This window comes from Channa argus, chromosome 4 (genome assembly GCF_033026475.1).
Source record: "Channa argus isolate prfri chromosome 4, Channa argus male v1.0, whole genome shotgun sequence".
NCBI classification, from domain to species: domain Eukaryota; kingdom Metazoa; phylum Chordata; class Actinopteri; order Anabantiformes; family Channidae; genus Channa; species Channa argus.
This window is the reverse complement of record NC_090200.1, coordinates 17,091,467-17,103,706: the sequence shown is the minus strand read 5'-3', so window position 1 is coordinate 17,103,706 and position 12,240 is coordinate 17,091,467. Positions and strand designations below refer to the sequence as shown.

At 37.3% G+C, this 12,240-nt stretch overlaps 1 protein-coding gene across 8 annotated transcripts in view; it reads left to right on the top strand.

The window, feature by feature from the left end:
• Nucleotides 1–12,240, top strand: part of shank3a (SH3 and multiple ankyrin repeat domains 3a) — a 209,372-nt gene that overhangs the window by 170,688 nt on the left and 26,444 nt on the right. For all 8 annotated transcript variants that reach the window (XM_067500254.1, XM_067500259.1, XM_067500257.1 and 5 more), the window contains one exon: nt 10,738–10,813. In XM_067500254.1, the coding sequence (XP_067356355.1) occupies nt 10,738–10,813 (76 nt within the window). The remainder of the gene's footprint in view (nt 1–10,737; nt 10,814–12,240) is intronic.

Here is a 12,240-nt window from a genome sequence, read left to right as displayed (position 1 = left end):
GTTTCATTGTTGAGTAGCCTCCTATCTGCAACATAGTTGTTTCCTTTGCTTTTGGATTTATTTTTTAGAGAGGAACCACCACTGGAACCACCACAATGCTTGCTTTTGCTATCTTTTAGTCGGCTTTTACCCAGGACATACCATACTGTACTTTACATCAAGACATCTTTCCTTCAGTCCCATGTGAGGGAAGTTCTAATACATAAAGTTACTGACACGATCAGGATTCAGTGTTGGGTACATTTGTACCTTCTCTCCGGCTTCCCTTTGGTATGCTAGAATTTACGTTTGTCTTAGTGCAGTGTCTTAGATGTTGTGCATCCGTGGCCTCACATCTGAATTTGACTGAAGTATTCGAGGCTCCCTCCACTTCGACAGAGCTGAGGTATTTATAGGCGTTGGTCTCTGCTTCTGACACTTAAATGATAACAGCAAGCTCTCCGAAGGCTCGTCAACAAAACAGCCAGTTCTAAAAGAGAGGTGGAGTACAAAGAAAGACAACAGAGAAGCAGAGATAAGGAATATATGCTGCAGGCTGAAACAGAATGGGACAGTTTTCAGTACTACTCATCTGGGAAGTCAGATCTCACTCAAAAAAACGAAGAAAACTTGGAGTCCTTAAGGAAAAATGTGCAGAAATATTTCGAATAGATGTCGACACAAAGCTTTTAATTATCTCTAGACAAGGATGCGAGGGGTCAAAGCCTTAGAAAGGGAGTTGTAAAGCAAGAGCTGGAAAAATGGACTGTTGTCCAGTCATGGTATCAGATCTGCCTGTGCTGTGTAGCAGGATCGACGGGGTGGTAACAGTCGTGAGGGCAGACCACCCAAACTCTAAATATCATGACCTGTACTGGGGTAAGTGGCTTTCTACTTACAACTTCCTGCACTGTTGTCATCAGCACATTGACTAGACATCTCACTTGTACTGTGTCCTATAATGTTAATATAGTGTCTTGTAGGAAAACCTAAAAATATCCCCTCTTTTCCGTTTTGTAAGTGTGAGAAAATTATGACTCAGATCTAAATATAACGCAGCATGAAGGGAAATGTAGTGATGAAACAGCAGTGTCTGTCTGCAAGTGTACATTTGTTACCACACATGAGAATATCATGAGAGTACAAAAAACCTATTTTATATTTAATTACTTATTAAATAAATATATTACAATAAATAATTTAAGGTCTTTTTAGTGTCAACTTTGTTGACAAATAAAAGTCTTTCTATTCAACTTTTATTATTCAACCTTCCTTTAATCTTTATGTCCAGTGAATCCTCTTCAACTCAGCTCCACCCTGTTTGCAAATGAGAAGCTTTTGTTTTATTTTTTTAAATGAATCGATTGATTTTATGTTTTTATCGTTTTTGCTTGTGGAGCCCTTTTTCAACACAGATGGCATGGTTATTAAACAAAGCAACTTTTTTTTTAACTAATAGGACATAAGCAGGACATTTCAGCTTCATAATCTCTACTCCTTTAGTGCTACCATTATTAGATCTCATCTCCTATTGTATTTTGCCTGTCTTACTAACGGACTGTTTCCTTAGTTTGTATTTTGATCAGAGCACCTTGTTGGCTGAGGATGCTCATACTAGAAGGAGGACATTAGGTTTATATCCAGAAATAGTCTCAGAAATAGTCTTTCTCTCACTCCCCTCCTCTCTCTCCTCCTTCTTAGCACATCCACTTAGACTAACTTAATGTGTGGCTCTTCAGAAAAATCACAGTGGCTTCAAAAAGCAATGTTTACTTTACTTTTTGACGCCACTGTGTGATTTACCCATTAATCTTCATTCGCTACTCAAATAAGATAATGCTTTTAGGAACACTTTGCAAATTAATTAAAATAAAAAACTGAAATATGTAATTTATTAAGTTAATGTAAAGGTCTCTTTGGCAGCAATTAAGACTTTAAGTCTTTGTGGGTAGGTCTCCACAGGCTGTGTTCACATGAATATGGGTAGTGGCAAATGAATGTCAACAGGCTTCATACAGTAGATGTTCTGTGTGATTTTAAGTTTTGACTCGGCTGCTTACTTTTCCCAAAGCCACTCCGGTATCGTCGTAACTGTATTCTTTACATCATTGCCATGCTGAAAGGGGAACCGTCACCTTAGTCTCCGGATCTATGCACTCTTTTACAGGTTTCCTTCAGAGCTCTGTATTTTGCTGCACTCATCCTTCTCTCAATTCTGACCAGTCTCCTTGTCTTATCTTGTCTGGGTTATTCATTTTGGCCAAACAGCCAACTCTAGCAAGTGCCCCAGTGGTTCCAGATTTTTTTCCATTTCACAGTTATTGAGGCCACTGCACTCCTGTGAGCACTCAAAGCTTTACATATGGTTTTACACTCTTTCCATAATCTATGCCTACCACAATTATATCTCAGAGATCTCCGAGAGATCCTTGGACTTAATGGCTTGTTTTTTATCCTAACATGCACTGTGAGTTGTAGGATTTACAATTGTATGTGCGTTTATCAAAACTATTTTTAGTTTACCACAGTGGATTCCAAATGAATTGAATACACATCTCAGGGAAACCAAAGAGTCTACATAATAATTACATAAATAAGAGTAGACTATCTACTTGCTGTAGACTGAAAACATTTGGGTTTGACCTCAAAAGATTAATATAGAGATCAACATTTCAGCGTTTATTTCCTGGCATTTACATCTGGATCTGATACCAGAACCCACCCATTTTTCATGTGAGCAAGAGTATAGGAACAGATAGACTTAAAATAAATGAAAGTAAATAAAACTTAAGATTTATATGCTAATTATTTGCTTGCAATAACTGCACCAAGCATTTGTCCCATTAACATCACCAAATGTTTGTATTCCTCTTTTGTGATGCTTTATTCAGACTTTCACTACAGCCTCTTTCAGTTGTTTGTTTTGGGGGTTATTCCCTTCAGTCTCCTCTTTAGCAAGTAAAATGCTCTATAGGGTTTAAGTCTGGAGACTGACTTGGCCAGTCTAAAACCTTCCACTTCTTGCCTCTGATGTACTCCTTTGTTGTCTAAACAGTGTGTTTTGGGTCATTATCTTCCTGTATGATCAAGGATCTCCCAATCAGTTTGGTTGCATCTTTCTTTAAATCAGCAGACAAAATGTTTCTGTAGACTTCTGAGTTTATTTTTGCTTCTGCCATCATGAAACATTATAAATGAAGATTAATGAGCCCATCCCAGAAGAAGCCATGAAGCTCAATCCATGACCTAACCTCCACTGTGTTTCGCAGATGAGCTTGTATGTTTGGGGTCATGAGCAGATCCTTTCTTTCTCCAAACTTTCCAGCCTGGGCCTTTCCATCACTTTGTTAAAGGTTAATCTTTGTCTCATCAGTCCATTAAACTTTGTCCCAGAATTGCTGAGGCTCCACTCAAGTTCCAGCCTGGCCTTCGTATTCTCCTTGCTAATGAGTGGTTTGCATCTTCTGGTGTAGCCTCTGCACTTTTGTTCATGAACCCTACGGTGGTTGTTGCAGATGTCACTAACAGTTATTTCAGGGTCTTTCTTTACAGCTCTCACAACGTTTCTGTCGTCAACTGCAATGACTGTTACTTAGAACATCAGTGGATTGTTTCTTCTTTAGGACATTCCAAATGGTTGTACTGGCTATGGACGGTGTTTATGCAATGGTTCTGATTGATTGTCCATCTTCTCCCAGCTTCACAATTGCTTGTTTTTGACCCATAGACAGCTCATTGGTTTTCATGTTGGTTACACCTTATAGCTATAAATCTGTGTAAAAAACAAACCCATATTTCAGACTGAGAGTAGACATACAGTGCTATTTATTGTTTGAATAATCACTGTCATATGACACACCTGGGCAACAAAACAAACCTGTCATGTTCCAATACTTTTGCTCACATGTAAAATGTTTCAAACAAAAGGTGCTATCTTCTAAGCTGTGTATCAGATCCAGATGTTAATACCTGGAAATAAAAGCTGAAATGTTGATCTCCTGTTTTATATTCATCTTTTGATGTCAATCCCAAATGTTTTCAGCCTACAGCATAAATATAGGAATTAGCCTCACAGTTCCAATACTTTTGGCAGGGAGTGTAAAATCTACATGGCAATAAAGAAAATAAAAGGGTCTGAGTAACTGATAACTTAAGTACTCTGAAAAGATTTGAATTAGCATATTAACAAGAAAAGACTGTCTCGCCCCCCCCAAAAATTGCATTGATCGATTCTTCAAATTGTGAGACAGCTTATGTTTATCTTCGCAGGACTATGACATCTTGGGGATGGGTACCTTAAGTAAAGACTGTCCTTTAGTAGCAGGTGGTGGAAAGGTGGAAGTAATATCTAATTGCTGCAGCAAGAACTGCAGGGGGTCCAGGGAACTGTTTGGCCATAGAATTATAGTAAAATAAAATTACACTTGATTCCCTTCATGCATGGTTTCCTGTGAATTCCTTATGTGTGTGAAGGCAACTTAAATCCTGCAATAAAACATCCTGACTCTTTCATCACCATATTGTATCAAATATAGGATTTTGATTAATGATGATCATAAGGATTACCATTTTTATCAAATGCCCCAATGGAATGTTTAAGTGTTTGGCTTCTCTTTAATAATATTGTACAGTCTGTTGTCACCTACTGGCCTTTTTTTTTTTCATTTCTTTCTTCTGTTCAGTCCCTGTCTCCATACATTAACACTGTTTTTATTCTAATACTGTACGTCCCTTTTAGTTCTGTCACTCCCCACATTCCAGTTAAATATTAGCTCCAAATCGTAAGCATGTTTTATGTATTATTAAGGAAATGCCTTATATGTAGTAAAGAGATAAAGTTTAAATGTGTACATATCCTACCCTTACCCTTTCTTTTATAGTTAATTTTTTAAATTTTCTTCTATTTGATACTGTCCGATTGTGAGCATGACTAGTTTAAACCCGGAATGAACAAATAATTCACCTCTCTTCGAAAGGCTTATTCAATTTGGTAGATGAGTAGAAAATCAGTGATGAACATGGGAACATTAAATGAGGAATAAAGAAAAAGAAAATTAAGTTTTTGTTCTGTCATTTCTGTGGAACTGGGTTACCCTTGTATCCACTTGCACAATCCAGTGATTCACTGCTGGGTTTGTAAAACGATGGTCACAGTGTGTGACAGCAAGAAAAGGAAAGATATACTGTATAGCGTGATTGTGTCTTTATTTTTCTTTTGCCACAAGAAACTCCTCACAGGCGGTGTGGGTATTGGAAAGGTGTAACCCCAGAGAGCCCAGCATTGTTCTGATTAATTTAAGCAGAGTTTTTGTATTCAGGGTGTAGTGAGCCCCCACAGTTTACTACACCCCCGCTTAGTTTTCTATCCACCTCGTTTAGGAGGTTAACATGCACAACATGAATGAGCAGGCACAGAGAGGGGGGGAAAGAAAGAATTAAAGTGTCAACGAGGCTCACTTGATAGGTGTGTGAGTGTGCATGTTTTTCTGCAGCTCTTATCAGTGGTGAAACAGCATAGGTTAATTCTCATTCAGCTGGGTTCAGAGATGCTGTGTGTGTGTCTGTGTGTGTGTGAGTGTGTGTGGGTGTGTGTGTGTTGGTTTGTGTAGGCGTGCATTTGTTTGTGTGCACGGGTGTGTGTGTATATATGTAGGAGAATGAAGATGTTACAATATGCCCATAAAAGAGAATCACTGTGGGCTTAAACAGGGACATTTACAGCAGAACACTGAGACAAATTGGACATTTAACACAGTGCCAGAAAGAGCTGCAGTGTTACAGCACAACATACAGCTTTATGTGATAAATATACTTTGATCTTAACTATAACACACTCTTTCACTGCTATCGCAAGCAAAAACAAATAACTTATTGTTACAGTTTTATAGCTGAGGTATCACTAATAACACAGAACCTTTCAATGATAAAACATTTGTAGATCATGCAGACTCGGGGTTCTCATTTCTAGAAATTAGTAAAAAAAAATTATAAAAGTAGTTAAACTGTTATTTTTATATTCTGGGGCTTAAAAAGGAGAATGCATACAAAAAAAAAAGACATATTGTAATTGATCTGATGACCTTGTGTACTTATAGTTACTTATAAGTGTTGAAAATCTGTTTTCATAAGCAGTTATTACAAGGTTATTTTAGTAGTGCACCTCTCAGAAATTTCATGTCAGTCAAAGTATGTATCTTGTGCAAAGATCTCAGTGGAGGTGCTGGTAATGTTAAGGTAATGTTTTTATTCATTAGTGCTTGTTTTGTTTTGAAATATTAATTTAATCTATAAAGGTCAAATTTAAATTCAACTTAAAAAAAAAGAGTTTTTTATTCTTCCTACATATTTTCAGCACTGTTATTGTTTAACAGTGCAGTGACATTAACCACTTGATCAACTTATTGTACATTAGCTGACGTGAGTTCACACCAAGATTGAACGCTTCTCCGTCTTTGTGTTCTAATGACGCTGATGCTTTATCGTCCAGTTTGTTCAAAACACTGCCATTTGAACTGTGATTAGTATCAATTAACTGCATTGACATAGCTATAATTAAAATAAGACTGAGATTTAGAAATTTTCCTATGAGCACCATCGCACATCATGTCCACCATGAAAGCCACCGCAAGTGGAGGATTCAAAAGAATTATATATTAGTATTATTTGTGGTCAATCACCATATAAGTCCATAATCTGTATGTGTGTATGAAGGAGGGTCCGGAATTCTGTCTAGTAAATGAGTTACATGTCATTTGCGGAAGAAACTAAAACTGAAAAGCAGCAATATTCTCAGTCTGCACCAGGGGAATTGACCTGCGGGCCTGCAGGTGTATGAACATAGCCCAACACAATATAGTGCACTTGTCTGCTATAAATTATTTTGATCAGTAGATGCCTCTAATACTGACGTCCTTAAGCATTGAATGCTCAACATAAGTGGCTGGAAAGCCTCAGTGCCTCAATAAAGCATCTTACCCCTACACTAAATATCCTTTCCTGTTCTGTACTACCCTAGGTCTGTAGGCATGTTTCATGCATTGTTTCCTCACTCCTTAGGTAACTGCATATGATAAAAACTATGTCAACTTTTCTTTTTTCATGTAGTTTTGTTTTTCACTTATTTTTCTTTTCTGTCTTTAGAAATGTACAATGCAGAGAGCACTGTTAAGCAAATAGTTACTGTGCAAGCCACGCTACCACAACTTGCGTGGTTTGAGTCCAACTGTGAACCTTTGTTGTACAAGTACTCACATTACTTACATCTGTTTCTGTTCCAAGATGCAACATCTTCTGACTAAATGATGTCTCCTGTTAAACCACACTCTGAGGCCATCTCCTTAAATGCCCTCATTAAGAAATGACATTATTGTCATTGTTGCAGTTTTTTTAGGTTCTTTTTTCTTTGATACTCTTCATTTTTTGTACTTGTGCGTCTAATAAATGGAGCTCTGAACCAGTAATATCTCCAAACACTAACCATGTATCTAAAGACAGCTAACTAATTATCAAAATGATGGCAGTCACTTGCTATGTTTTTATTTGCATTACTAAAACAAATGTGTAAAAATGTTCACTGTGTAACATCAGGTGGGTTTATAATCACCTTATCTTAATCTCACTATTCTTATTTGCTTTTCTGACAGTCCAGATGTTAGAGCTCTGAATCAGACTGGGCAGAACTGGGAGAAATAAAATTAAATAAACCTTCTATATTGTATGTTTTATATAATTAAGGATTTACATAAACTTATTTTATGATAAACTACAGCACCTACATAGAGCAGACACTAAATATGTTTCTTGTTGCTTGTTCGTGTAGTGTGTGTGCGTGTGTGTTTGTGTGTGTGTGTGTGTGTGTGTGTGTGTGTGTGTGTGTGTGTGTGTGTGTGTGTGTGTGTGTGTGTGTGTGTGTGTGTGTGTGTGTGCATGCATGTGTGAGAGAGATAGATGGAAGTGGAGTTGAGGTTATCTGTGCCATCAGGGCCCTGCCTTTAGATGCTCCTGGGCTGTACAAAATAGATGACAGTTGTGATGAATGAGCTGCATTTCACACTCTTGGACTCCATCTGGTATGGTGTGCACATCCACCCACACACACACACAAACTGTACATACACAAATTAATATACCACTCAGACAGACAAAACAATGTCAATGTGTAAATTTGCACTCACCAGTTCACAAAATTATCAAGCATTTGGCGGATTCTCCTTTTCTTTTGTCCTTTGAAGTGATGGCTTTTTGATGATGTGTGAGGATGAATGTGTGTGCATGCCTGTGCTGTGCATTTGTCTGTGTGTGAAATTAGGGTGAGGACGGTAAAAGACTCTAAAATAGCTCATTCTTAATTACAGGTCTCATTCTTTGCTACTCACAAGCAAGCTATAATTTTCTTTTTTCTCATGTTCTTGTGGTGAAATGCTGTACTTCATTTTCATGCATCAACTTCGCCTCAACCTTTCTTTTCTGTGATATTTCAGTTACTGATTTGACATATTTCATAGTTGTGTACTGTCAGTCTTCCAGGTCCTACGATGTCAGAGCAAATTAAAAACAATTTACAGAGCTTCTTTTTGCCACCAGACAAAGCTGAAGAACCCCTGTTTAATTGAGGTGACACAACCTCGCTGCCACTTACAGTGTTGTCATAACATCATTACCGGCGGTTTTCCAGAACACCAATAAACCCAGTTCTGGATGCCAAAACGATGATGCCCTCTGTGCAGGTGTTCTCAACTACATCCTCAGCAAAGGAGGATTTATACCCACAGAAAAAAATAGAGAGATTTTCTGTAAACTGAAAGACATTCAAATGAAAAAAATGAAAATTTTTACCGAAGTCAGTTCTTGCATTTGGTAGCAGGTCATTGGTTTCTGTCAGAAGAGCAGTTGTTGTTGGCATAGTGAGTGGAACATAATGAGATGTTACAGAACAGAAAATGTAGTTCGCATGCTCCTTATTTAAATGGAGAAACTGGTTTCTCCTTGTCTTTTTCAGCCTAATTTGTTCCCTGGTGAACAAAATTACAATACAAAAAAAAAATACAAATACAACAATAATCACAATATTTCTTTTCCTGATGGACTCTTGATGTATGATATTGATGTCCAATAGTTAATAGCCATCAGCGTTGTTTAGATTTGCTGCAAATATCTTCAGATCTGTAAATGTCTGTTAATAACAATATACAATATAGGTCCAGACAGGGCACTTTGATTTGCCTTTACCCATAAGTGTTTTGGGGAAATTTGACCTCTCAGCCCTCCCTCTCCCTGACTCGCTATGACCTGCTATACTGTCATGCTTTGCCCAGTGCAGTTGAGTTATTAAAGCCCATTAAATGAAAAAGCTCTAAAAGTAAATGATAAATCTGTATCAATTTAAATTCCCTGATTGGTTAAGGGTGATCTTTTTTAAGAGCAAATATCTCTGCATTGCTGGCACGGCCCTTTAAAAAGCCAACCAACTAGAGGCTTTGGCATCTTCAAGTTTTGGTGCATATTTCTTATAAAAATGTTATATACATGTTGTAAACTTTAAGTAAGCTACACTCACACACTGCAACCAGTGACCAGAAATGACCAATGAATGAGATGCTTGTTCACAAAAGTAAAAGTAAGTAAAAGGAAAACTAATATTCAGAGCAAAATTGATATTCACACAGCAATATACCTGGACAATTAAGAAAGAGCACAAGCAAACCAGATTACAATGAACAGATGAGAACAATTAGAAGGCAGGTGAAAGAGGAAGAGTAAAGGATTAAGGGTCAACATTGAGCATGAAATTGTGAGTTGTGAGTGGACTGCTGAAACCTTTTTTTTTTTTTTTTTTTTGCCCTTCTGTTGTGTCACCAAGTGTCAATGGATGCAGTTATCACAGCTTCAAGTTGTTCTCAGCTGACAGTCTGTCACTCATGCAGAGTCAGATGGACAGGCTAAAGTGGATCTGAGGACGCCAACCACTTCAAGCCTGCTCACTTACTTTGATCTCTTTCCCTTTTCGCTCGTTACATGTCTTTCCCTTTCTCACATATACAGGACATTCAAACAACTTGACGTATTGCCTTTATTAGATAGGAGACGGTAAAAAGTGACAGGGAATGGACAATCAGGTAGAAAAGTGACCAGTGTTACACTCACAGCAGACACAAAGCTCTACTTAGGAGTTCCTGTGCGTTTTGAAAGGGGCCTCCAGTACGTGGTCAGCATATTGCTGTTTAATGAGGGTACAGTGTGTATTATTGGGATAGAGAGAGGGCATTGATCTCCTTCGGCACTCCCATAGGTTAAATCCACCCACATGCAGACAGCACCGACATGCTGTTTTAGAGACAAAGAAATGATACCATTGAACAATAGTATTTTGGTAATTACATGTCATTTACAGTTGAATTACTAAGATCATTTTTCTACTAACACATTTAGCATCTCATGGTTCAGTAAGAAGGCGATAACTGAATCTTATCCAAAAATAAAACAAATTGTGTCCTTGCTAAATAATTATTCACTCTCTCCATCACTGGGACATTTCTACATTTAGCTCATCAACTCAGTTCTTTTAAAACAATTTCAAGAACATTTGCACATGAACAGTTAAACTTGCTATAATTCCAGATGTTTAAGTCTTAAGTCTTAAATACTTATTAAATATTGGAGATTTGTTTTCCTGTCCTCAGTTTAGCATACAATATAATACAGTACATGAACATACTGGATTGTCTCAGTATATTAAAAGGCATTCAATCTGTTTTGCAGAAACTCGCGAGGACCGCACTAAGAGACTGTTCAGACACTATACTGTGGGATCTTATGACAACTTCACGTCATACAGGTACAGACTCATGCATATGTGTATTACTACAGTATATACTTCAGCACACATGGTCATATACAGTTCCACCTTTTAGAGTAATGAAATGCTTGTGAAAAGCAGTTGAAATCCTTTGGAGCTGCTGCCATCTAAAGGCATCTTGCTGCCAGTGCACACAGTTCTAATTGTAAAATTGCATAACTCTGTTTCATATAGTGTGTATGTTGTCCTATCTTTGCACTGTCCATACACAACCATAATATACTGCATGTGTCTGGAAACATGCAATTTAATGCTTTTTTGCTATGATTTGCACACAGGATATTTTTATTGAGTGTGTTAAATTTAATACTCTTAGTCCATTTATTTTTCCAAGCCCTGTCTCAAGTTGACATTTATTGTGTGGAGAGTGTGCTTGCTCCCTCTCCTCTAAATCTGATTTGTTTGTTCAGAGTGTAGTAGCGAGCTATCTGAGGTTTTGTTATGATGCAAATGTTCTTTTTAATGCCAGTGTGTCAGTTTGAGACAGAGAGCTAGACTGAGTGAGCATTATTTCTAGCCACTTTCTCAGCCTTTTTATGAAATGCCATATTCTTGCAGGTTTTATTTGGATTAAATGTCAATTGTGTTAGCAGAGCTGAATTGTTTTTTATTATCATTACTACATAAATTAGCCTGTGGTGGTAGTTACATAGAATATAGGATGTGTACATGTTTTGTTTTGAACTAATGTAGCTTAATTTAAACCTGAGGAAACAGAAAATAAAGTACAATCCCAAAATAGTTGGATTGATTTATAAATAAAAACCCAGTGCATTAATTTGCAAACCTCATCAACCCATATTTTGTTCACAATAAACCATAATATACCATAAAAACATATCAGATGTTGAAAATGAGAGATTGTACTATTTAATGGAAAATATTAACTTATTTAGAATTAGATGGCAGCAACACATCTCAAAAAAGTTGGAAAAGGTGCAACACAAGGGTGGAAAAGTAAATGCTGCAAATCAAAATCAAATGGAGGAGCCTTTGACAACTAATTAGGTTAATTGGCATCGTCATCGTCACTAACATGACTGTGTATAAAAGGAGATTGACAGAGTCTCTCGAATGTAAAGATGGACAGAAGTTCACCAATCTGCAACAAACTGTGGCAAAAATTTTTAAAACAATTTCAGAAAAATGTTTGTCAATGTTAAATTGTGAAGACATGAAGATCCCACCATCTACAGTACATAATAGCATCAAAAGATTGAGAGAATCAGGAGGAATCTCGGTTCGCAAGGGACAAAGACAAAGGTCAATACTGGATGCATATGATCTTTAGGCCACTGCCTGATTCTCTACTGGACATCACTGCATGGGCTCAGGAACCACAAATTTGTTAAAGCCAAGAGGAAGAAGCCATATGTGAACACGATCCAGTGACCATTTAAGAGGCA